The 26,897-nt window shown below is 35.4% G+C and overlaps 3 protein-coding genes across 4 annotated transcripts; 2 read left to right on the forward strand and 1 right to left on the reverse strand.

Annotated features, from left to right (window-relative positions):
- Nucleotides 1-2,580: 2,580 nt before the first annotated feature.
- Nucleotides 2,581-13,224, forward strand: ERD1 (Clp ATPase). The gene is given in 13 exon segments (XM_022283745.2): nt 2,581-3,227; nt 3,229-3,608; nt 5,005-5,165; nt 5,267-5,496; nt 6,329-6,437; nt 6,911-7,041; nt 9,525-9,626; nt 9,710-9,991; nt 10,072-10,172; nt 10,283-10,577; nt 11,735-11,968; nt 12,112-12,348; nt 12,783-13,224. Coding segments are annotated over 13 exon segments (2,886 nt in total). The 5' UTR covers nt 2,581-2,897; the 3' UTR covers nt 13,077-13,224.
- A 1,172-nt stretch (nt 13,225-14,396) lies between these two features.
- On the forward strand, nt 14,397-21,421 carry LOC111010462 (COP9 signalosome complex subunit 6a). Its single transcript, XM_022283910.2, has 9 exons — nt 14,397-14,975; nt 15,065-15,153; nt 16,619-16,712; nt 18,474-18,535; nt 18,633-18,711; nt 18,847-18,939; nt 19,214-19,314; nt 19,769-19,824; nt 21,007-21,421. The coding sequence occupies exons 1-9, from the start codon at nt 14,651-14,653 to the stop codon at nt 21,086-21,088; spliced, it is 981 nt and encodes a 326-aa protein (XP_022139602.1). The 5' UTR covers nt 14,397-14,650; the 3' UTR covers nt 21,089-21,421.
- Nucleotides 21,422-23,006: 1,585 nt separating this feature from the next.
- Nucleotides 23,007-26,897, reverse strand: LOC111010340 (RNI-like superfamily protein). Of its 2 annotated transcripts, none has more exons than XM_022283708.2 (4): nt 26,657-26,897; nt 26,341-26,555; nt 24,688-24,778; nt 23,007-24,567 (listed from the first exon to the last, which is right to left on the reverse strand). In XM_022283708.2, exons 1-4 carry the CDS (start codon nt 26,807-26,809, stop codon nt 23,197-23,199), a joined length of 1,830 nt encoding a protein of 609 aa, XP_022139400.1. In that variant the 5' UTR covers nt 26,810-26,897; the 3' UTR covers nt 23,007-23,196. The 2 variants fall into 2 exon arrangements, with proteins under 2 accessions (XP_022139400.1, XP_087975507.1); XM_088119381.1 differs by having other exon boundaries at nt 26,341-26,571; nt 26,657-26,794.

A 26,897-nucleotide genomic window follows, 5' to 3' on the forward strand; every position in this document is an offset into this window, starting at 1 on the left:
GAGGAGAACCACGGGTGCCATCGAGAAGGTCTCGGCACCGAAATTTGGTCGGCGCCGAGCACTGCTCAGCGTCGACCCCGGGTCGGCGATGGTTGGCCCGGGTCGCTGGTTTTGGTTTTCTTACCTGGCGTCGTGAGCCCACTCCTCTCTCTACCCAACTTCCCTCTTCCGTTGTTTTGGTCCGTTTTTCTTTTATCTTCCTGTAACAATTCTTAAATATCTTCTTATGAAATCGATATTTATGGAAGGAACTATCAAAGAGTTTTATCATCCTATATTTATTTGCATGATTTGGATTAAAAAAGAAAGTTATAGATTGTTAAAAACATTTAAATATTGTTTTGGTTAGTTGTTATATTTCTGTTTGATCAGAAATTGACCAACTCTGCGAACCTCGGCTCAAATAGAGGATGACCTGGAAGACGAGCTGGAGATACGTTCAGAGACATGCAAAACAAAGGCACTACGTTGCCAAAGTCAGTATATGTCTGAGCAAATCTAGTATTTTCGTACCTAAAAATGAGGCAAGTGTGTTTTATTTATAGGTCAAATATCCGACAATATCCCCGACAAGACCTCAACGGCTCTTTAAAGTAACCGTGAAATGTCGGAGACTGGTGTTAAGTCGAAGTGAAGCTGATCGATTCAACCAATAAATGAGAACGAAATCTCAAAGGACCAAGGCAAGGGAATGAGTCTTATTGATGAAAGCCACGTGTGATTTTTATTATCCAATCAAGATGTGCCACGTGTGAGCTGAAAATCACATACAATTTAAGCATGTATTTCTTGAAGTAATCATACCTTCACTTTCATTATTATTTCATTTTTTCAATCAAAATTTTAGCATGACATTTCACTCATTAAAATTTTTGAAAGTAGCCATAGATTTTGTATAAAAGACTTTTAATTGTGTATAAAAACTTATATTAAAATTTTATCAATATAGACAAAACTTTTCGCTTTTAAAAAGTACAAAGATCAAAACAGACGTTTAAATACATGAATTATGATGAACAAAATTTAAAAATATAGTTCCTTAAAACTTCCTACATATAAGCAAATCAATTTAATCACTAATGCTTGTTATCTAATTAAAGTATGAGTAGAGCTTTTTTTTATACCATTTTCTTTTTAGTTCAATCAGATGTGGAGTGGAGTTGGAATACAAGACCTTTTGGTCGGTAATGTTAATGATGAATCAACAGACAATATTTGTTTTAACAAGTTAAGCTAGACTCGATAAATATAAATGAGCTAACATGATATTTTACTCTTTTTGTATATACAGATGCAACTATATATATAATATTCCAATGTTATTACATTAGTTTTCTATCCTACATTCCTATATGAATAGTTGTTGTTGGAAATTATAATATCTAACTTGTATTCAAACATGAACTTATAAGTTAGGACATATATTATTTATCTCGACATATCCTCACATTTGTCTTTAGAAAAGGCGAAACATGTTTCATTATCTTAGCCTTTAAATTTTTTTCACGATAATTTTTATAAATCGATCAAATAATCAACGACCAATTCTCTAACCCACATGAGATGTATGAGATTTCCAACGGTTTGGAGCAATTATATCATCATCTCCTCAATTTTTTTAGACAACTTAGGATATTGTTCCTTAAATAGGCGATTTTTCAATGTTCAAAGGGCATATTTATATGCACTTTCTTGGAATTCTGCTTGGGAACAGCATACAAGAATCTCATCTGGATCCCAATAACATAACCAACATCTTTCAAACATTTTTCTTTTGTTTAGTTTACGCTGAATTTCAATTGGTCGAGTCTTGAGCGAGATGACTAGTTAAGCTAAGTGGAGTGAACTATTTAAGAACAAACATTTCGATGTTCAAGTTAGTCAAATGTTCGAATTCTTAGGTTGGTTCTAGACAGAATTGCATACTAAATTGAGAGAAGTGATGACGAAATTATAGGAGTTAGTGGAATTTTTGTGTTACGTGAATCATTGGTTTGATACTTAAGGTTGTTGAACTGTTCCAACAGCTTACAAAGCTGTCAGATTCTAGCTCAAATGTGATTAGCTAAGATATCTTTACCTTTGTATAAGGCTCCACGTTAGTGATATTGAGCTGCGTAGATTGGCATTACAAAATCAGTCATGAATCGTAATTTTCGATCTAGGGGATATACTATAATTTCACCTTCCAAGTCCCAACATATTTCAAACTATTTAACCAAACCTTTGTTTTGACATCAAACAGTGTCTTTAGATTAATTTTCAAATGAGTGAAATTGTATAAGTGTCCGATGTCAAAAAAAAAAATGTTAAATTGTCTAAAATGAGCAAAACTGTTGACATTGATGAACACAGACAAAAGGCTGAACTTCCATGCGAAAATGCTGATCAAATCTTCAGCGGCCACGTCAAATAGGCAAAAACTTGACCATCTAGAAATTACCCCACTTGAATTTAGATCAAGTTTCAACTTTCCAACACGATCGAAGGCTTCGGCGAAGAAAGAAAAAGGAACGTTCCTTTTAATATAAGCAAGTTTTTGTGTAAAAGACAAATCCCTTGGCATTGTCACTGACTTGTACCGAATTGCGTCTGGAAATGGTACAGTATTTGGGACGGGTCCTCTCCGTCGGCGTTGAAAGAGTATGCTTTCAATTCAATAATAAATGGGGTTTCATCGTGGCCGATTGGGTAATTTCCCCCTTTGACGTGCCGTGCTACTCTTCTGCAATTCCTTGCTTCTTCTCCACCTTCATCACCTGCCCAAGTCTCCAATTCATTCTTCTGATTCATGTATTGTTTTTTTCTCTGAGGAGAAATTGAGATTGAGAGCTCTGGTGGGATCTTTGGGAAAAGTTTTCTGCAATTAGAACCCGTTAATCTTCCTCAAAACAATAATGCCAGCGACCCCATCATCCAATTTGTTCCATCAGTCTTCTGTTTTTGATTGCCATAAACGGACCCATGTTCATAATTGCACCCGATTGGTCTCTCCGGCAGCTGTTTCTTCTTCCACTTGTTCGTTGAGTGTTTTTTCGAGTTCCCATTTGTCGGGACGGCGAATCAACGGGTTCCCATCTTCCAATCTTGTTTCCTCCTTTTCCCCTTCTTTTGTCACTTCCATTCGTCCGCGAAATGGGTTTATCGGCGGCAGACTCCGGCGGAAGAGGCGGCCGAGAATTGCGGTTGTTTCCGCCATTTTTGAGCGGTTCACCGAACGAGCGATTAAAGGCTGTGATATTTTCGCAGAGAGAAGCGAAGGCCCTTTCGAAGGATTTGGTTTTTACCCAACATCTTCTTCTGGGTTTGATCGCTGAGGAAGAGCATAATCAATCGCCTGGCGGTTTTCTGGACTCGGGCGTCACACTCCATGTGGCACGTGAGGCCGTTCGAAGCATTTGGCATAACGAAGATGCAAAAGCTGATACCAGTGACCAAAGTGCGACTGTTACGCCTCATGTCCCTTTTGCTATCAGCACCAAGCGGGTCTTTGATTCTGCTGTGGAGTATTCCAAGCAGATGGGTCATCATTTCATTGGACCCGAACACCTCTCCATTGCTCTACTTGCTGCTGACGACGATGGTAGCATACAGTTGATTTTGAAGAGGTATTGATCATCTAGAATTTAAAATCCTACCAGTTTTATTGATAAATATGCTGTATTGTTGTCTCATAAGATTAGTTGAGGTAAGCGGCTTGAACACTGACGAATATAGAAAAAAGCCTCAGATCTAGACCATGCATGCATATCTATTTCCTACCATCCTCCTCTTTTAGCTTCATGTTGCTCAACCATGGAGGATTTTCCACCCCCTTTTATCTCATGAGCTTGAAGAATTCACCTTCTTCTGCTCATGTAGTCTTTCTCGATTCTATGGTCTGAATTGTTTTTCCATAATTCTTCTTGGATTTTCTTTTCCCGTGGCTCTTTTCCGATGGCTATTTTTTATTTTAGAAGTCACTTGTTGACGTTTATTGTTCTTTTGTACGCTTCTGATGTTTTTGGTGAAGAGATCCAAATAGTTTTATTGGAGGCATATGCCTCAGCGGATCATTTTTAGATTCCCCATTTGATATTTACACCTCCCTCAGCTGAGGTGCCTGCATCTTTGGATTAATTGCACATTCAATTTAATGCTGAGGATTTAAAGGAGTCAATCATTTACTAGTAATTTTTTCTAATCATGTGAGAATTATTTGGTCTTGCGGTTAAAGCAACACTATGGGAGTTTGGAGCGAGAAAAATCCAAAATCTTTTGAAGGGCGGGCTGGAGATTGAACTAAGCTGTGGGACGTTCATATACTCCACTTTGTGAGCTCATCTTGGTGTATCCGTTCTATTTCTTCTCGTAGTTACAATTCCTTTGTTTTTAACACCAATTTGAGCACTTTTTAAAGCTTCCTTGGTTTCTCCTTTTTGTTGCGAGGGCAGTAAAACTCCTGGCCTGATTGTTCCACGTTAGATATTTTATGTACTTCTTTTTCTATTCCAAGAATGGAAGATAGCTAAAGAGGATTTAGTTAGACTTTTCTGGGAATTTCATGAAAGAAGCTCTGTCGAACAAGATAGGAATGAGACTTATCTTTGTTTGTTGCTTAAGAAGAAAAATACTCAAATGCTTAGAGATTATTGACATATTAGCCTGGTCACCCACGCAAATGAGATTTTAAGCCAAGGTGCACAGGCCTAGAGTATCTTCACAATTTTACCATTTTGTGGACCATCCCATAATAAGCATTATTTGTAAACTTGAGCACCATATTTATTCAGCGTAGTTTAAGGGGAATTCAACGATTGAGCTTTTAGTGCTCAAATGCTGATTATGAAGCACTTAATGCTGTCTACTTGTTATCTTCACCGAAAATAGGAAAAAAATTCCATCTACTTATCTAGCACGTTGAATATCATATCTTATATGTCACTACTCAGCAAAAGCATCACATTTTAGACATATGTTTGCCTAACTGCTATTAAATAGCCTGCTATTTTGAAATGAATTCAGCTTAGGGGTAAATGTTACTCAGTTGGTAGATGCAGCAATATCCAGGCTTAAAGGGGAACTCGACAAAGATGGTAGAGAGCCATCTAGTTCATTGCAATGGATACCTAAAAGATCCACTTCTAGAAAAGCCCTTCGTATGAAACCCTCTCAGAAAGAAAAAGGTAATGGGTTATGATGCTGAATTTATATATAGTATATTTTTTTATTTTGAATTTAAACAATGGAAAAGAGATGTTCAATGTTTTTTTCTATATTTTGTCAGAGAATAGTGCTTTGGATCGATTCTGCGTGGATCTTACTGCTCGTGCGAGTGAAGGACTCATCGACCCTATTTTTGGTCGAGATTCTGAAGTCGAACGAGTTGTGGAGATACTTTGTCGCAGAACAAAAAATAACCCCATTCTTATTGGTGAGAGTGGAGTAGGAAAGACAGCAATTGCTGAAGGGTTGGCTCTCAGTATTGCTCAGGCAGATGCTCCATTCGTACTGTTGGTGTGATCTCTAATTTCTGATTGCTAATTTTATAATCAAATTTATTTATTTATTTTCATTTACTTCCATCGCACTGCTTTGATGCTTTTGTGTTTTTGTTCAGTTATAGTGTATTATATAGGAGTCAGTGGGATTAGGATGTCTTCTTGCAATCTTGAAACTTGGTTTTAGAATTGAAATGTGAATGAGGGAGCAACTGAGAAGTGGTGTTCTCTCTTTCTTTGCCTTTTTTTTTTTTGCTGAGGTCTTGTTTTGTGTCGAGTCGTGATAGGAGATAGTAGTGTGCCGAATTCTCAAACGTTTTCTCTATTTAAATCTATGTTGAGTTTCTTGAGGCAATGAATAGGGTGGGAGACATCTATTCTAGGTTCTTAGTCAAGTTGATTAGGAAAACCAAGGTTCTATAGTTTTTTTCCCCTGTTTGGTTGCTTATCCTCCATAAATTCCATAAATTGGACATCTCTTTGTGATAGAAAACAACACTTGTAATGGAGCGAACAAAGTTACAGGGGAAAAGTGTCCCCACAAACCAAGAGGACTTACAAATGAGGATTCTGGTTGAAAAAAATAATCAGAACATCAGAGTTACAGAAATATTTGGACGAAGTACACATAGAAAGAAAAATATGTGTAGATATTCAGCCGCCCTAATTCCTCTTTTTTAATGTGCCTTTGTTTTAATTCTTAGTGATTTAACTTCATTTGCAATTCTAAGAAGTTTTGTATGGTTTGTATCCTTTATTGCTCGTGATTTATCTTTTTATCTTATTGGAACATGTGAAATTTTTTACATATAAGAAAATGCATTAGTAACTCCATATTTTCTCCACAGAACAAACGTGTAATGTCCTTGGATATTGGACTGCTGATGGCTGGTGCTAAGGAAAGGGGAGAATTGGAGGCACGTGTTACTTCACTAATTGATGAGATAACAAAATCAGGTTGAGGCTTTTTGTAAATTGCATTCTAAAAAATTATTATTATATTATTATTTTGATGGAAAAGTGGAGGAACATGAAAGAATACAAGAGGACGTAAAAAAGAAAATCCAACAAAGAGTCAAACCCAAAACTTACAAAAGAACATTCACAATCAAAACTAGCCATTTTTTTTTAATATAAAATAAAGAAATTGAGCTTTCATTGAGAAAAATGAGAGAAATACAAAAGAACATCCAAATAAAGGAAGCCCAAAAGTACAAAAAAGGGCTCCAATCTAAAATAATAATACCTAACTCATGATTACAAAAACCATTGAAACAGAAGTCCACAAGGAGGTATTAAATATAATGATGTTCCAGATCTCCTCCCAAAATCTCTCAAGCCCTCTAGAAATGCTGTTATTTCTCTAAAAATTATGTTATTCACAATCAAACTAGTTTATCTTACTCATTTGTGGTATGTTTGGCCTGCAGGCAATATTATCCTTTTTATTGATGAAGTCCATTCACTTGCTGAGTTTGGCGCAATTGGAGGTGGAAGTAAAGGGTCTGGTCTTAACTTTGCTAATTTATTGAAACCATCACTTGGTAGAGGAAAACTGCAGGTATCTTCGTTAATATATTTTATTGAACTTGAAAGAGAGATCCAATATGCATGAATGTAAAATTTAACATTTATTGTGTTGTATTACCTTAATGACCGTATGAACTCTGCTTAGTTTTTTATTGGTAGGAAATAATGTGTATTCTGTCATGATATTAGTTTGACATAGCTAAGAATTATGCTTTACCTTAATATTATGATACAGAATCTGACATTTGTCATGTTCTTCATTAGTGGATATGATGCAGAATCTGACATGTGTCATGTTCTTCATTAGTGGAGAGTGTCTGACAAGTCATTCATGGGAGGATTAATTGACTTTATTAAGAGATTGTCTACTTTGTTGTTGGGACCGCATTTGTGCATGTGGGGTTACCATTTTTCTTATTCAGGTTGGGACAATTTCTTGGAGATTTTAGGCTTGCAATTGATCTTGTTGCTCGACGATGGAAGAGCTGTTGTTTCACTCGCAGTTTTGAGGCTAGGGGGCCCTTTGGTGTGTTGTTTTTTTTTTTTTTTTTTTAATTTCTTTTGTTATTTTATGGAACATTTGGCTTGAGAAAATTAAGAGAGTTTTTAGAAGGGGTTGAGATATATATGTATTTCTTTCCTTTAGAAGAAACAATTTTATTGATAAGATGAAATAACAAAAGAGGGAAACTCCAATTACAAAAAAACGCCTTTCCAGTTGGAAATTAAAGAAGAGGAACTACAAAGAGTTGAGAATCTTGAGGAGAAGCATGGGCTACCGTGAAGTTTAATGCCTCCTTTGGGGTAGTTATCCTAAGCCTCTAAAGCTCTCTTTACTACAAGTCCACCCCACTTCTCCCTGAGCCTAATAAGTCAGTCGGTTGATTGCAGAGATCTCTAAGAACATAATCCTCAATGGTTCTATTAAAGAGCTTCATGGATATACGAAAGAGACAACTCCAGTTTGACTTTCAGTAAGAAACCTAGTTACTTTCGTCTTTAGATTCCTTGGTGAGTACTAACGATGACCACAAAGACGGAAAATGTTGCTGCCATAATGCTCGAGACCCACCAGGACTGGGTGGCCACCACTCTCTTTTTTTTTTCAAGGGAAAGATATATGAAAAGGAAACAACTTTTCATTTTAGCCACCATTTTCTAAAAAGAAAAGCTACAACGATCCCTGATAATGACTTTAACCTCAAGGCATTTAACCTCTCCAAACTCCAGGTAGCTTCTCAAATACTTCTAAGAAAAAAAGACTAGGTATTTCCACAAGCTTAGTTTCTTGGAGAATACTGGCATTTTGACTCCTTTGGCCACTTATCTCTCCTCTGGCATTCTTGGAGAATACTGGCATTTTGACTTCTTGGGACGGGGCTTTCTCATCCCCCTGCCCTTGGGTAATCTCTTGTTCTTTTTATGGCTAATACATCTTTGTTTCTTATAAAAAAAAACATACTGGCTGACAACATCCAATGCCAGCCTTCTCATAAGTCATAACCTTCAGGAATTGAGACAATTCTTTCTGCTATAGTTCTGCAAGTAAACGTTAGATGAGAGAAGTTTTGGTTTTCTCAACCCATAGCACATAGCCTTTGCATCTCAACTCCCTATAAAACTTATTACCTTTAGGAGTTCTTAAGAGGTTTTTTGAAACTATCAAACTACCATAACGAGGAAGCAAGCTATACATAAAAAGGAAAGGAGTGCGATTTTCCAGCTTCAATACACTGCAGTCTAATTCTCTTAAAACTTAAAAGTGCTATCAAACCCTAGGAGAAAATTTTCTTTTCAATTATGTAGGAATGTTCTGGGCAATTCTAAACCTTCATTGAAGAACCAACTAGAAGGATGCTTTTTAACAACTTCCGTTGAACACATTCTCGAATTATCTAACTCAGTTTTTTATACTTCTATCTAGATTGTTATCCTTTAAAATTTCAAAATAAAGCTGGTCTAGACGTTCGGGGATAGAAAAAATGGTTCAATATAGACTAGTATATGATCTTGACTCCATTTATTTATTGCACATAAACAGTAGGTTAGATATCCATAAATGAATTAAATTTACCCAACCCATCAACTTAAGCTTTTGGGTTGAGTGGTGGTTTATTCATCCTTAGCATAGTATCAGAGTGGAGGTCCTGTGTTCGAATCCCTACATGTGTTTTTTCCTCCTTATTTATTATGATTTCTACTTGTTGGGTCTTGTTGCAATTTTTCAAGCCCACAAGTGAGGGGAGTGGTAGATATCAATAAATGAATTAAATTTACCCAACCTATCGGTTTAAGCTTTTGGGTTGAGTGATGAATTATTCATCCTTAACACAGTATGTTAACGACAAAATGGTATAAGTTCAAATTGTTTTCCTTATGCGTACCTTTGAATTTTAGGCGTCAATCTTATGGTCATTTTACTTGGGCCAAGCAAGAATCATGTCTTTCTTCTCCATATGTGTGCACTATTTCTATTGGACGTTTTTAGGTACAAAACTAATTTATTGCTTGCAGTGTATTGCTTCGACCACAATTGGTGAATACACAAAGCAATTTGAGAAGGATAAAGCATTAGCACGACGATTCCAACCTGTGCTGATTGAGGAGCCTAGCCAGGTAATTTCAATAGTTCTTAATAGTACATTATGCACAAACCATACATTTTTCCAATGTTTAATGGGATAGGTTCCTACATTTAGGAGAATGCAGTGAGGATGTTGCTGAGTATTCGCGAGAAATATGAGGCTCACCACAACTGCAGGTTTACACTTGAAGCAATAAATGCTGCTGTGTATCTGTCTGCAAGATACATAAGCGATAGGTATCTCCCAGATAAGGCAATTGATCTCATTGATGAAGCAGGTAGTAGAGCTCGTATGGAAACCTTTAAGAAGAGAAAAGAATTGCAGGCTTCTATACTCTCTAAATCACCAGATGATTATTGGCAAGAAATTAAGGCTGTTCGGGCTATGCATGAAATGGTATTGCCTTTGCTTATTTAGTTTTATTGCTCAACTCTAATCATTATTAACATTGCCTCTTTTTTTCTGCTAATTAATAGATTCTGGACAATAAACTCAAAGATGGTGGGGTACATAGCTCAGATTCCTCTGGGGAAAACGTCTTGGAATCCACTTTCTCTTCAATATCAGATGATTACGAGTATAAAATTTGATATATATGTACTAGGGGGAAGGATGAATAAGATTCTGTTAGCCCAAAGAGATCTTTTTTCCTTAAAGAAAATTAATTTATAATTTTATTTGTTCCAGACCCGTGGTGGTGGGAGCAGACGATGTTGCAGCAGTTGCTTCTCTTTGGTCAGGCATCCCAGTTCAGCAGCTAACAGTTGATGAGAGCATCCTTCTGATGGGTCTTGACGAACAGCTAAGAAAGAGAGTTGTTGGGCAAGATGAGGCTGTTTCTGCAATTTCTCGAGCTGTTAAGCGGTCTCGTGTTGGGCTTAAGGATCCTGACCGACCAATAGCGGTCCTACTTTTCTGTGGCCCTACTGGAGTTGGCAAGACTGAACTAACAAAAGTTCTGGCAAGGTGCTACTTTGGATCGGTAATGCTTTTATCATTATCATTTACTTTTACAGCACTCTGCACTTGTATTGAAGTGTATTGATCCATTGTGGCCTTTTCTATGATGTCAATATCATTATTATATATTATCCAGTATAAAAGAAAGTGTTTTGAGGTCAGCGTAAAAGATGTGTATTATATTATTCAAGGTTTCATCAAATATTGTTGTAGCACTAAAGAATGATAAGGATATTGCTGGGAGTACTATGTTAGGTTAAATTACAAGGTTTATCTTTGCACTTTTAAGGTTGTGTCTAATAAGTTCTCGACCTTTAAAAAATATCGAGTGGATTTTTTAACTTTAAATTTTGTATTTTAAAAAATTCAGGGACCTATTGATTAAATTATGCCTAAGAGGTCCCTGAATTTTCTAATATGATAGAAATCTATTAAACACAAAATTGAAAGTTTGGACTTAGTAGACTAGACACTTTTTAAAGTTTAGGGATTTATTAGACACGACATTAAAAATTTTGGAACTCATTAGATACTTTTTAAAGTTCAAAAACTCTAAAATTTCAGAGATTAAACTTGTCATTTTACCACAATAGGAGAAATTGAGAAAGTTATAAGACTTAGCTTCACCATCTCTACTATTTGGATTAAATTATAAGTTTTGACCCTGCAAGACTGCACCTGTTTTGTCTAGTTTTTGTAGTTAGATTTTTTTTAATAGGTCCTTGAACCTTCATGGTTGTGTGTTTTTAGAAAAATCTACTTGAACTTACAATTTCGTGTCTAATAGGTCGTCATGGTTAACTTTGTTATTCTAAAGCTTACACAACCAAACGTTGGAACTTGACAAAAATCAAACTGCCACATAATTCATAATAACACAAACAGCACGTCCCATAAGTGTTAAACTAATGGAGCTAATGACATGGATCTATTAGAAACTTTTGTCAGTGTAGGGACTAGAATAGACACAATCTTGAAAGTTCAAGGGTCCATTAAAAATTTTTAAAAATTTTTAAATTATAGAGACTAATAAACACAGTCGTAAAGGTTCAAGGACCAAACTTATAATCTCATTGACTCTACCGAACATTGTGTGGATTATTACCATCCGAATTTAAGTTAGCTTTTAAATATTACTATCTATTTAGCATATGGACACTAACCATATAATTATTGCAGGAAGCAGCTATGCTGAGATTGGACATGAGTGAATATATGGAGCGACATTCGGTGAGCAAATTAATCGGATCACCTCCTGGATATCTCGGCTATGGAGATGGAGGAACATTAACAGAAGCAATTAGAAGGAAACCATTTACAGTGGTATTACTTGATGAGATAGAGAAAGCTCATCCGGATATTTTCAACATCGTCCTCCAGTTGTTTGAAGATGGACACCTCACAGATTCTCAGGTTTGTGCTCATTTTACTTCAAGATTGATGCTGTTTCTCAAGTTAAGAACCAAGTTTTAAAGAAGAAACATACTTTTGCCTTGCATGTTCTTTCAATTGCAAATTATTCTTCATTGTCTTACATTTAAAATCGGAATCGACAGGGACGGAGAGTGTCGTTTAAGAACGCATTGATAGTGATGACATCAAACATCGGTTCAACTTCCATCATAAAGGGTAGACACCGCTCCGTTGGTTTCTTTACTTCAGAAGATGAGTCGTCGACTTCTTATGCAGGAATGAAAGCCCTTGTGACAGAGGAACTCAAGTCATACTTTCGTCCTGAGTTGCTAAACAGGATAGATGAGATAGTCGTGTTCCAACCCCTTCAAAAGGCTCAGGTTAGTCTCGATGTTTCCTTTTCTTTTCGAAAAACTACTTTACAAAAACCTCTCACCTTCATCAAGTATCATGATTTACATTCTGAACTTTCAATCTCAAACTTAGATAGATTACATGAAGTTATTACAATCTACCTGTATTGATTCTTTTGCAAGTCAACATTTCCCCTCTCATGTGTTTGAAATGATTTTTCAAATAAGACAATGTATTACAATATGGTTTCACATTGAAATATCAATCAAAACCAATTTGAAGTAACTCGTGAGATTAAAGTTGCAGATGGACCGTAATCTTGATAGAGAATTGGAACATTTCATACTCAAAAACTTTGATTGTAACTTTGAATTTGAATCAGAATGTAGTATCTTAGATTCATTTTCAACGTCATATTGGCACACTGATTGAGTAACTGGTTTGTATAATTTCATATCAGATGCTTGAAATCCTAAATCTGATGCTTCAAGAGATAAAGGAGAGGCTCATATCGCTTGGGATCGGTTTGGAGTTATCGGAATCTGTGAAGGATCTCATATGTCAAGTAGGTTATGACCAAGCTTATGGTGCCAGGCCTCTTAGGAGGGCAGTTACCATGATGGTTGAAGACCCCTTGAGTGAGGCATTCCTCTTTGGAGATCCAAAGCCTGGTAATACTCTTGTAATAGATCTGGATTCTACAGGGAATCCCATTGTCAAAAACCAATCCAATACTGCATTTCCAATTGTATAGAAAAAGAAAACATTGTAACTAAGTTTACTAATGATTTACCAGTCGAATTGTATATTTGTGTATATGTAATGTAACTCGGTCGATATTTCGACGAATATTCTTTGAAGATGTTATACACCTAACGAAAGATAAATGTATTTTGGCTCGATATAGCATGTAAAAGCAATTTCCTTCGCAACTTCTTTGTGATTCTTAAGTTGTATGATGGGAAAAGAAATAGATTTCCAGATAATGTTTTGGGTGATTTTAGTCTCTCGCGTTGTCTTTTCTAGATACATATAGACTTTTTGATACTCGTATATTTAAAAAGTTCATTTTGATCGGTGTACTTCTCAACTTTAGTTTATCTTAGTCTATGTACTTTTAAAAAATTACTGTTTCGATATTTATTAGTAAAATTTTAATATAAATTTTATACATAGTTTTAATATAAAGTTATGATTACACTCCAAAGAATATATTAAATATAATGTCATGTTGAAATTGTGACAGAAAAATAAAACTAAACGGTCAAAATGGTCACGTTTTAAAAATACTAATATCAAAATTAACATTTTGAAAGTATAAGGACTAAAATAAACTAATGTTAAAATACAGAAACCAAAATATTAAAAGGTACAAAAGTTGATATTACCGGACCAAAATAGTATTTTAACCATATAGATACCGTTTCTATTTGAACTATATATATACACTTCTACTAATTAACTATTGATGGAGCCATGAGAGATTTAATTGGGACTTGGGCATTAGAAGAAACTTTTTTTATGGAGGGATTAAAAGTTAGACCTATGTTAAGAAAAATGAATGAAAATGAGGGTTTCGTAGTTGCAGTTTTCTTAATAATCGTTGGATGTAGATTTAAAATTCTTAATAATTATTGATACACATTTAAAACATATTTTGTATTTTCTCTTTCATACATATTTAAAATACAAAATTGAAGATGCCTCTTATTAAACCGTTTTTTTAATACAATAAGTGGGGTGAAGATTTGAACTTACGACCACTTAAACCAATTGAACGATGTTTATGTTAGTTTATTAAACCAAATGTATCTTTTAAAAATAGTTGTCTTTAAAATTTAATTATATTTGAACTTGTAATAATTATAATATAATAAATTTTGATATTAACAACTGGACAAATAATTTTTTTAACCCAATAATTTTGAGATTTAAACTCATCATGTATTGGTATAGATATGTATCAATTATAGCAGGTTCGTGTAACGACGAACAAATAAATTTTGTTGGAAGATCCACTGGATTTATAATTTTAACTAGCACATATATAAACCTGCATGAGGGAAGTAAACTATGAACTGACGATTTATTGAAAAAATATATATGAACTGACGAAGCACATGGAAACTTTTCATTAGGCCTCTTTCTGGAAGGGAGATTGCCGATAAAACAGAGCATGGATGGCAATTGAAGAACGAACAACAAGATTTCAGCGGAATTTGTTTAACCGAGAATCCCGTGTGTTCCTTTTTCTTTGATTTTGAAATCTAGGTCAAGTAAATCCTCAATCTTCAATCCTCGATCGCTTGTTCCTTGTTGCAATCGATCATGGCGTCGTCTGGCAGCGGATTGACATTCAAGCTGCACCCTCTTGTGATTGTGAACATTTCCGATCACTACACCAGGGTTAAATCTCAAACAAATCCTCCATCCTTGACCAGCTCTGCCCCATCCCCTTGCGCCCTGAGTAATGGCGCCGATTCAGCCGATTCTGCCGACCCGTCCACTTCTCCTTCCGCACCTAGGGTTTACGGTTGTGTTGTAGGCGTCCAGAGGGGCCGCACGGTTGAGATCTTCAACAGCTTCGAGCTTCTTTATGACCCCAAAACTCATTCGCTGGACCGCACCTTCCTTGAGAAGAAGCAAGAGCTCTGTTAGTGATTCCAATCGTTTATTTCGCTTTTTGATTAGTATTGATTTTGTTGTTAACGATGATCGAGTTCACGCTCTTGTTCGGTGCAGATAAGAAAGTTTTTCCCCATTTCTACATTTTGGGCTGGTATTCTACTGGGAGTGATGCCATGGAGTCTGACATGCATATCCATAAGGCTGTAAGTTACCATTTGAACCAATGTATTACTATTTTGGCACAGAGTTGTTTACGAACATGCTTTTCACATTCTCAAGTATACGGCGCTAATTGAAATTTTAATCAAACTCTTGATTCTTAAAGCATTTTATTTGCATTCCTGAGAGTTGAAAGTTATCCTATCGTTTCATGATTATCTCGCTACTTCTTCCCTCCCTCCTGCGTATGTATTTATATGTGTGTGAACCACCACAACCATTTAGACGACAACAATACTTCTACCCCCAAATTTCCATTCCTCAGACCAACCTCCACACATGTTTTGGACGTAGAATTCCGATGAACTAATTGCTATCTACCTTCTACCTCAACATCTTCCCTCAAAAAGACTATTCAGACCAACTTCTCCTCGTTCAACCCTAGTAGCCTGAAAAGAGGTATAAAGTACGAAATCACTCGACATGTACTGGATCAAAGAAAAAGGCTTTCCTCTAATACGAGGGCCTTTTCAAAACTTTATCAGCTAGTGGGTCCTAGAATGAATAAAATCTAGGGTTATGACCTAAAGGCATGGCCAAATATACCACAAGAAAAGAAGCAACCTCGCAACCAATATATTAACCCACCTCTTTAGCTTTATGTCATTGCACTTGACAAATGCTTTGGTACGCTGCTCCCTATTTATATGAAGCCCCAACATAACTCAAAAAAGTATGCAAGATCTTTGTTAGGTTACTGAACAACTCCTCACCCCTTAATTAAAATTAAAAAAAAAAAAAAAGAATCATTGGTGAATGTAAGTGAGAAAGATGTACATAATTCGTTTCGATTTTAAAACCCTCAATGTGGTCTTACTTCGTTCCTCTCGACATTAATGGCCTGATAACATACACCACAGCAATAAATAAGAAGGGAGAAAGAGAACCTAAGTTCACTTCATCATAGGCTTTTTCAAAGTAATAGAAACAATACATTCCTTCTTCCTAATTCAGCCTAATTACGACTTATTCCAAGATTTGTCTTGTTTCCAGTTTCTTAAATATAGATTTTACTAGTTGATTTTTTTCCAGTCTTTAGAGTTCGGAAATTGATTAACTAGAGTTCAGAATATGTCACATTTTTTTTTGGTCTTTTTTTTTTTATTCTAGGTGCAATATTGAATATTATGAAATGATAGAAAAAAAATTTTAAGGCCAAGCTTGACTTTCCATTTATTTCTGGACCTAGTTTGCTATCTGCCTTTGCCTTGGTATACTTCTGCAAAACTTTGGGTGAACATACCTGTTCTCTGATTGATGCCAATTGAAGGTTCTTTGCAATCTTCCTGGCCTGTATCTTTCAATAATGAATTTAATTTAGTGGTAGAAAAAGAGAGAATATATAGTTTGATAGATGTAATTTTAACTTTTTTCCTGGATGGGAATTAGAATATTATAATGGATATAATTGTACTTCAGTTAATTTTGATGAGTGTTCTGATTTAACAGTTGATGGATATCAATGAAAGCCCTGTCTATGTTCTTCTCAATCCTTCAATTAATCATGCTCAAAAGGATCTCCCAGTTACTATTTACGAGAGTGGTAATATGTTATGTTTATTTTATTCTTATTTACATGGTTTTTGTCTGCAGTACTTCATTTTTCTCGTTATATTAGTGGCTAAGAAGCACGGACACGGACACGATAGGACACGGCGTTACGTCAATTTCTAAAAAACTAGGACACAGACACGCTGGGGATACGTTATTTATTTATTATTTTTTTAGGATAGAGGTAAATTTAACATAAAAATGCTAAATATACTTCGCTAAAAAACATAAATGTCAAGTAAATTTATTGGGTTGAAGATGTACCCACTAAAAAGCATAAAAATAGTAAATGTAATCCACCAAAAAAAATCCTAGAGAAGGATTTGAATTTGATTATTGGGTCGAAGTTGTCATCCTAATTTAGTAAAACATATTCTACTCCAGTTTAATTCATATGAAATTAGGGAAAAAAGGAAGTAATTCATATGAAATTAGGGAAAAAAGGAAGTAAGAATAGAGCTTATTTAATTTAACTCACACAAACAGAAGGGTGGGTCACTAGGTAGCATTTTAGGGTTTTTTTTTGTAGTTTAAGTTTTTGAGATTTCAGCCAAACTTCTTGAACTTCCAAAATTGGGCTAAGGAAACAATATTTTTTTATCTGACGTGTCCCTCCCGTGTCCAAAACGTGTCCCCACGTGTTTGAAATTAAAATAAAAAATTTAATATTCAGACACTTTAAATTGCGTGTCGGACACGTGTCCGGACGTATCCGTGTCCGACACAGACACTCCTCCTTTTTTGCCGTGTCCGTGTTTTATAGATTAGTGGTGTTACCCATTAACATTTGTGGTAATATGATCATCCATGACTTCCTTAGCGGTGTATGTAGTTTGGTTTTCATTTACTTAGGGAGCGTCAACTGATTCTGAAGCTTTGGTGAATTATTTTAAGAAAATTTTTTTTGGCATTACATTTTGGGAAGCATCAAGAAGCTAATAGCTCTTCTCTTGGATGGCCACAAGTTCGAGGACAAGAATAAAGTTCTTGGCTGTGGAGTTTTTGTCTATTCTGTGGGAAGTCTTGATGGGAAGAAGTTGAAGAATATTCCAAGGTTTAGAGAAATACTAGAAGGATGTTTGGATCTCATTATGTTTTGTAGCTTCCTCTTGGAGTCCTTCGGTTTTTGTGAGGCTTTGCCCCTTTTCTACTTTTATCAATGAAGTTAGTTTCAATTAAAATTTATAAACATTGAACTTCTCATTAAATAGGACTTTCGAAGGATGCCTCAATTATGCTTGGCTTTCTTGGAGTTTAGGATGCCTCAAATAGCTTTTTGAATGCATAATCTTTCAAACATTTGCATCTATTTCTCAATTTAGAGATCCATATAGTAAATTTCACTGGTAGAAGAAAATTATCATGTGGCATGTCACAAAGGTGTGCCCAGTCATGTGGCATTTAATGTCTAAATTGATTGTCTGTTAAATAGATTTTGACATAGAGGGGATGGGTACAGAATATTCAAAGTTGAAGTTTTAAAGTTAGGTCTCTTAGAAAAGCTTTTTTGACCAAATGCCTCCAGGGTTATTATCATGGGCTGACCTAAGTGACGATAGTTTTTATTTTTGTGAACCCTAATGAAAATTACTTGTCTTTATTTTAATTCCTACATTAGACATGAATGTTAATTTATTTCATTAACAACATACTTATTGGCACTTTATTCCAATGTAGAATTTCCACTAGAAAAATTTTGTTTGAATGACGGTTGTAACTTCTTTTTTTGTATGTGGGGTTTCTGCCACTATAGAGCTACATGTGATAGAAGGCATTCCTCAGCTAATTTTTGTTCGATCAAGTTACACTATAGAGGTTTGTTTTTACTCCTTCGATCATTGAGTCCTTCAAACTTGTTGCAATTCTGGTTGTTCAGTTTCTCTCTGCATTTTTCTGTTCTTTATCTTCAAAGACAGTAGAAGCTGAGCGAATTTCCGTTGATCACGTTGCACATTTGAAACCATCTGATGGAGGCTCTGCTGCTACTCAATGTGAGTGATCCCGTGCGTCTCTATTTATTTTGATATGAGACTAAGCCTTTGTTAGTACTTACTGCCAGCCTGCCAGGAAGAAGAATATTATGTTTTGATATGTTAATAATGAGAGAAATTTGGTCTTAAATGCAGTGGCCGCTCACCTTGCGGGTATTCACAGTGCCATCAAAATGCTGAACAGCAGGATCAGGATACTTCATAGTTATCTTCTGGCAATGCAAAATGGTATTTGCAATTCTTTTATATGCATAAATATGTTTATGATGAAAAAGTTGAGAGTATAAAATCAGGGTGGATATTCCTTTTTTTCCTGTTGTTTTGGTCGGTCTCTATTCTGGATTAATGATCATTCATTAGTTTTAGTGGCTTCTCATAAAAGGTAAACATGACTGCTGCTTTTATTGGCTTATGAAAGCTTGTGGATACTTCATGGAATACTAGTGATTAAATGGCTCAATTTGAGATTAGTGTTTTTCATTTTTGTTTTTCTTCGAATCAGGTGATATTCCCTTGGAGAATTCTCTACTAAGACAAGTGTCAAGTTTACTCAGAAGATTACCAGTTACTGAATCAGGAAAGTTTCAAGATGATTTCTTGATGGTGAGTGCTCTCGCATGCCTCATTTCCCTGGCCCTGGTTTTTCCTCCACTTACAAACTTGCACATTTGCACCACAAATTTAGACATTAAGGGCCTGTTTGATAATATTTTTGTTTCTTGTTTCCAATTCTATTGAGAAACAAGCATTTGACAGCTATTTATGTTTTTTGTTTCTCGTTTTTTAGAAACGTTCTCAAAATTGTATAGAAATTTAGAAACAATAAAATCAAATTTTTGTTTCTTGTTCCTATTTTCCAATTTTTTCCAAGACATAAATGAAAATATTGTTTTATCATTCTTTGACTAATAAAGAACAAGAAATTCGAAATAGTTACTAAAATGCAATTATGTTTTTCTTTATTAAAAAAGAGAAAAAAAAAAGGAACGTTACCAAGTGGGCCTTAAGTTGATTTCATGATTAGTTATTCTTACTTCCATGATGTCCCTTCTTTCAGGAATATAATGACACGTTGTTGATTTCGTACCTTGCAATGTCCACTAATTGCTCAAGGTATGATATTTCTGGTCTTATGTATATTGTGTTGTGCTGTTTATGAAAAGAATTTCTTCTATAAATTAGATAAAATTATACATCTTTAGATGTGGATGAAAATAAATGGCTGCTAACTAGATTACGAGTGCAAACTCACCGTTACATATGATCTAAAAAATAGAATCAGTACACAGGCAATGCCAAGTGCGTCTTAGATAAAATATATTTTTAGAGCAAGTATTTGTATACACTACTACGTATTTTGATTCTTTCAAACTTTAACTCTAACTATATGATGTAAGATTTAAGCATATTTTTTTCATTCTGAAAATTAATTTTTCCTAAGGACGTTTCATTTTTCACCAACAAAACAATAATTGGTTTCACAAACAAAAGGCTCTTATCTCAAAACCATTTCCCACATTTTTACACATCACTTCATTGGTCTTATTAAGTGAATTTTTTAGTTACCATAACGTTTTGTATTTTCTTTTTAAAAATTATTTCTTAGTCCCATAATGTAAATTTGTAAGTCAGATTGAAGATTTATCAGTTATCTTATCTCCATTTTATATATTTTCTTCATATCTTTACTAAACGTGTCCCACACATATTCCAAATATGTGTGAATTTGGAAAGTAAAAGGTTACGCTCTAGATTGTGTATTAAGTGTATCTGTATAGAATGAATGTCAAATATTGATACACGCTTCTCAAAATTGAGGCATTATGTAGGTATGATCTTGTTCATAAAATTTGTCCATACGAGCGGTGCATGTAGGGTGTAGGGTATGATTTTGCAGATATGAATGCCATACATTTATTTCTTCCGACAAATATTTGCTTTTTACATTTAGAAACTCAAAACTCCTTTCTAGTGAAATAAAGATAAAAGACTATGATCTGATCTTCTACTAATGAATTTAAGAGTCAGCAATCTTAATATTGGCCAATTTCAAAATACCTGGTTGTAGATAAAGTTAATTATTCTACCAGTAGTTAATGAACATTCTAATTCTAGAATTTGAGGATTTGTTTCGGGCATGGCAATAAATGAGAATGCCAAGCATTAGCTGATACTTGATCCTGATAGTGTCGTGATCCTGTGCCTGTCCTGTCCAAAACATAAATATTTGTTTATCTCTTGGCATGATATTTTTTTCCACCTCTTCTCCCCTCACACAAAACACTATTCTTGCAGTATAATGAACGAGCTGATCGAAAAATTCAACACTGCATATGATCGGCATGGTCGAAGAGGTGGCCGAACGGTTTTTATATGAAAGCCCCTTGCAGGCCAGGCACCAACTGTATTACTGAAAGCCAGGTACTTTGATGATAATTCTAGGATTTGAGTGGTAACTCAGAAAGAGGATGATGATATAGGAAATGCCTTTTTTTCCCTTTTTTTTGTGCTCTTGATTCCTATATGTGGATGTTGTAGAAGTGAAAATGGTTTGAACATGCCTGAATTCCCTCCCCCTCCTCCCCTACAGAAGCATCTATTTTCCACCTATGGACAGCTTAGAAATAGAGGATGCAGTATGTAATTTGAGAGAGATTTATGGGGAAGCCTTCCTAGAAAGGGTAGGCCCACATGAGTGGACTTTTGGGTCCTTCCATATGCTTCCATTTGATGCTCTTTTTCCAGTTTTAAGATGCCTATTATTCTCCAGCTAGATAGTAGATTTTATGGTGAAGTACTAGAATATGCCTAAATTACCCTCAGATGGTTTGATGGTTGTAATGAATGTAATCAATCTCCCTCTAAAAGGGTGAGTTCGAATATTAAAAAAAAAAGCCTAAGAATTAACATCGTCAAATGGCTTATAGGAAATGAGAAGTTAGAAGAGGTATTGAATGTTGTGCGCACGTGAGCAGATAATGCAATATCTTCGGAATGCTATGGTGTGTTTCTTGTCACCAAATGTTGTAGGGTCTTGTTCCATGAGATCAGTCGAGATGTGTACAAACTAGTTCGAATGCTCACGGATATTGAAAAAAAAAAAGATAGATTATGACTAAATTAGGTGGTGGTTGTCTGAAAACGCTAATAATAAAATGAGGTAGAATTTATGTTTAACTTTTCTAAACTCACTCGCTAGTCCATTTCTATAAAGTGTGGACTTCAGTGAAGTTGAAAGTGTTGAAAGTTTGTCAAGGACGGTTTGATAATATTTCCTTGTTTCCATAAAGAAAAATAGAATTGCATGGCCTTCCATACCTATGTTTGAGGAATGATAAAACAATATTTTATTATATTTTGGAACAAATTGAAATGGAAACAAGGAAAAAAAACAAGAAACTTATTTTTGTTGTTTTGCAAAATTTTATACAAATTTGAGACTTTTCTCTGAAAATATTAGAAATAAGAAATATAAATAGTTGTCAAATACTTAAATTTATTAGTTTCAATAAAATTGGAAATGTACATAAATCTCAATAACTGAGTTTGTGTTGCTTTGTCAAAAGAAATTAATTTAACAGGGCACCAAGTCTTTCGTTACAAAATACAGAAGTGGCTAAAATACATTGCTGCCTCTAATGAACAAGTGGATTATCAATTTTGTTTCCATTCTTTAAAAAAATTTCAATTTAGTTCCGTTATGTATTCAGTTATTTCAATTTAGTTCCTTTGTGTATTCAGTTATTTCAGTAAAGTTCTTATTGTTAATAAAGGTTTAAAAATATGGACAATTTGAAAAGTTAATTTAATGGTGTGATTAAGTGCAATATAATAGCATATTTAATGGATTTGTTTTCCACTATTATTCAAGTTATGGTTACATAACGAGTCACGTACAAATGAGCATATCCAATTCACTAGATTAAATAAGGAAATTTACAACTTAATTAACAAAATATATGTTAGCGTCATTTTATCGTTTATGGACAATAAAAACTCAATCAAAAAAATCAACACATAAAGAATGAAATTAAAACATCTAAAACATCGAAGAAAGACGGGTCGAAAATGGTCGGTTAGGTTGCTCCAACCAAGAAAGGCATGAGTGGAGCACTAAGAAAAAGAAAGTGTTATTACCGTATGAAATGAAGTTGCAACTAACATGCTGAGATCAACCACTTGAAGAATGTGGAGACTTTCTTTCTCCGTTCTCCACGTGCAACTAAAGTCTTAGATCCCTTTCAAAGTTGTAAAACCATTATTTCGATTTATTTTTTTCACTCATGAAACACATCTTTGGAAGAAAGAATCTATACATTTCACCATATTTTGCACCACGATTCAATCAAACAACATTTCTAAAGTAAGTTTTTGTACATTATCATGATTTACGAAATTTTTTAATTCAACCACATCCGGGAGTAAGAATTTGAATCTCCAATCTTTTCGTCAAAGATATATATCCTAACAATCTCCTGTCCACTATCATGATCTATGAAATTGCCATCCATCATGACACCCAACTTCACAACCTTCCAAACATAATGTCAACCAAGGTCGTTTGGAACAAAACTCAATAAAATTAGCATCTCCAACACTACTAAAACGAGTGTGGCCAATCCCAAGCCATTGTAAACCAGGAAATAGAGACCCTCTAAATGATCCACATGCACCACTTGATAGACCAATGCAATTAAAAAGATCAAGCCTACGAAGTAACTTACCTTCACCTTGGACTTGTTTCTTCATAGCCAAAGCTTCCACCGAAGAATTGGTCACATGGAAGCAAGATCTGATGCATAACTCAGTTATCCCGACACCGATGGATGCAATCGTTCGAATTGCTCTATCGGTTATCCCTGAAATTTGTCCAAGATCCAATGCAGACAACGTTTTGCTAACTGTCCCGGCACCATGAAATAGTCGGTAGATTCCTTCGTCGGTTACTCTTTTACAGCTTCGAAGAGACAACCGTGCAATGGGTGAACTCCCCTGGCCAAGAATGGATAAGCCGTAGTCGGTTATATCGGTTGCAGTTAGGTTCAATGATGATAAATGGTGCAAACTGGAAATGGGATCAAGGCAGGAATCTGATATGCTCTTGCAGCCACATAGATCTAGGACTTCCAAGCGCGTAGAGCAGGCCAACTGCTTCACGGATTCACAGGTTATGAGACTACATGATAACAATCTCAGCTCTGTAATGGGGCATCCGATACCATCAAAACCGTCGAATGCCAGGTCCGACAAATGCAATGCATTACGAACTTCAAATTTTTGCAACTTATGGCATGAGTGTAAGATCGACGCAAATCCTGCATCACTCACTTTAGAGAATCCACAGAGTCTCACTGATTCAAGACCTTTGCAACCCTCAGACAGGAGAAACATGCCCATGTCATTCAACTTTCTGAAAGAAACTTGGTGGTTCTGCCTACTGCGAATAATAGATAGCGATACCAGATTACGACAAGTACTCAATGAATGAAGTCCTCTATTGGTCAAATCACGGTGCACGAGTAGTTCCCTGTTCGGCATGTCTTCTAGGTGAAGCTCAACCAAAAAAGGAAGAGAGTCGACAATGGTTATAACTAACTCATCAGAAATAACATCCAAGGTAAGTGACAAGCATTGCAACATTACTCCTGGAGATAATGGAGGAGGTGCAAGGTTTTTGGAATAGGTGGTGATTAAAGAGTTCTCAGAATCTCTTAGTTTGTTCATGATGCAAATTGCATCTTGATGAAGCAGTGATTTCAACTTCAGAGTTTTGGTGGTTTTGGGGAGACATGCTTCCACAGCACTAAAAGAATTAGCCGCAATATCTGCGGCTCCACGAATCTTCAGGGAGATAGACTACCACAAACAAAAGGAACACCTTATATGATTATAATATCGAAAAGGCAAACCGCAGGATGAAAAATTGTTAAGAAGGGATAAATTAAACCAGGGGAATAAATTGCCATATCAACTTACATCCAAGAACAAGCATCTTGTGAGCATTTCAGCCAGGTTTCTATTGAATACTTCGGGAGAATCTTGAGCTGCGAATTGAAGTACAAGCACCCTGACATTTTTTTTGGGTAAGAAACAAATATTCGTCGATGATATGAAATATACAAAAGAATCTAAAAAACGGAAATTACACAAGCAAACATAGTAACATGATATGAATAAATTGAAAAAACACGTAATCAGGACCAAAGCATTCCAACTGAGTATATGCATTATATTCTACTCAAAAGCCACCAGATGGTTTCAATGGCAGCAAGATAAGGGCTCCACAGGACACAAATTGAAAGGTGAAATGTGAAGATTCTATTAGACACAAAATTCAATTTTCTAATAGATGCATGAATTTTACAAAATGCCGAATCGGTCAGAAACTTAATATTAGGCATAGACATAAAAGTGGAATTGACCATTTTAAAGTTCAAAATCTTATTAGACATTTTCAAAGTTTAGGACCTACTGGCTACTAGGTATAAAATTAAAAATTTAGGCACCTAGTACCTACATTTTAAAATTCAGCTACCTACTAAAAACAACTTTAAAAGTTTGTTAACTAAACGTGTAATTTAGAGAAAAAAAAATCAAATAACAAATGAGAGATAGGACCAACATGAGCATAGGTCAGCAAGCATCTCAAGGATAGAGGTTGAAATCCCCACACTCATCTCATTGTTCTAAACAAAGAGAGAGATGGGAGAGGGGAGTTATCAGTAGATGAACAAATAATCGAAGAAAAAATGCAGAATCTCAACAAAACAAGAAAAAATACTTCGGGAGAATCTTGAGCTGCCAATTCAAGCACAAGCACCCTAACATTTTTTTTTTTTTGTAAGACGTTAATATTTCAGTCACGGTATGAAATATACAAAAGATCCCCAAAAAAAAAAACTGGATTACACAAGCACTGAAGCACTCTAACATAGTAACATGATATGAATAAATTGGTAATAATAAACAGGATCAAAACATTCGAATGAGTTCATTTTATTCTACCCAAAAGCCCCCGTATGGTTTCCATGGCAGCAAGGTAAAGGCTCCATTGGACACAAAATTGAAAGGTAAAGGTTCTATTAAATTTTGTATCTATAGATGCGTGAATTTTAAAAGATGTCGAATCGGTCAGAACCCTATTAAATAGGTAATTGAAAGTCTAGGGACGACATGTTAGACGTAAAAGTAAAAGTTAAAAACTTATGAGACCCTTTTAAAGTTTAGAGACTTATTAGACCTAAAATGAAAGTTAATAGACTTATTAGACATTTTTAAACGTCATAGCCTACTATATATAAAATTAAAAGTTTAGACACCATATTAAAATTCAGTGACCTATTAAATACCAACCTTAAAAGTTTGTTAACTAAAGATGTAATTTTAAACAAAAATCAAATAACAAATGAGAGATAGGACCAACATGAGCATAGTTCAGCTAGCATCTTAAAGTTGGAGGTTGAAATCCCACACCCATTTCATTGTACTAAATAAAGAGAGAGATGGGGAGGGGAGTAATCAGTAGATGAACAAATAATGGAAGAAATGAATGCAGAATCTCAACAAAATAAGAAAAGGAGTCATTCACAACTTCACATTATGAAATACGAAGATATCCAATATTTTCACCTCAGATTGGGGCAAAGTTGGCCCACAGCAGCAAGGAACTTATAAGAGAGTAAAGAGCAGCAAACCAAGTTGAGCTCGAGGAGATTAGGGCCAAGAAAACCAACGAGTGAAGAATCATCAAGGCGGAGGCAATTGACAGTCAGACTTCTCATTCCCATGCCTCGGCACCGACCAATTACGCCACTCTTCACAGTCCGGGGATCGGGAGAGAATGCCTGCGTTTCAAAATTTCTGCATCAAAACGCCTCGCCATGATTGAGTAGCTACTGCTGAGACTGAGAGAGAAGAGAAAGAAAACAAAGACATGAAAACGTACGATTGGGAGATGGAGAGTGGAGAGGAGAGGGAGGGCCTCGACGGCGGCGGATTGTAGGGTTTTACTGACGCATGCGACTGAGCAGAGAGATTCGAGGTCCAGATTCAACAGGATCTCCATTAGAATGCTGTGTGGAATGCTCTGCAAAACCATTTTCTTCGTCGGGATGAACCTTTTTTTGGTTGTGTGTTCTACCGCCAATTCTAAGCTTGCTTTGGCATTATTCTAAAACATGTTTGGT

This window comes from Momordica charantia (assembly GCF_013281855.1).
Source record: "Momordica charantia cultivar OHB3-1 chromosome 11 unlocalized genomic scaffold, Mcharantia_2.0 BLBB01000011.1, whole genome shotgun sequence".
In the NCBI taxonomy this organism is placed as follows: Eukaryota; Viridiplantae; Streptophyta; class Magnoliopsida; order Cucurbitales; family Cucurbitaceae; genus Momordica; species Momordica charantia.

Coding starts and splice junctions, on each gene's coding strand:
- LOC111010340 (XM_022283708.2), bottom strand. CDS start 26,809: ATGGTTTTGCAGAGCATTCCACACAGCATTCTAATGGAGATCCTGTTG. Junction 26,556..26,656: donor CCACTCTCCATCTCCCAATC/GTACGTTTTCAT, acceptor TTTGAAACGCAG/GCATTCTCTCCCGATCCCCG. Junction 24,568..24,687: donor CAAGATGCTTGTTCTTGGAT/GTAAGTTGATAT, acceptor TGTTTGTGGTAG/TCTATCTCCCTGAAGATTCG.
- LOC111010462 (XM_022283910.2), top strand. CDS start 14,651: ATGGCGTCGTCTGGCAGCGGATTGACATTCAAGCTGCACCCTCTTGTG. Junction 15,154..16,618: donor ACATGCATATCCATAAGGCT/GTAAGTTACCAT, acceptor CTGATTTAACAG/TTGATGGATATCAATGAAAG. Junction 18,712..18,846: donor AGGCTCTGCTGCTACTCAAT/GTGAGTGATCCC, acceptor TCTTAAATGCAG/TGGCCGCTCACCTTGCGGGT.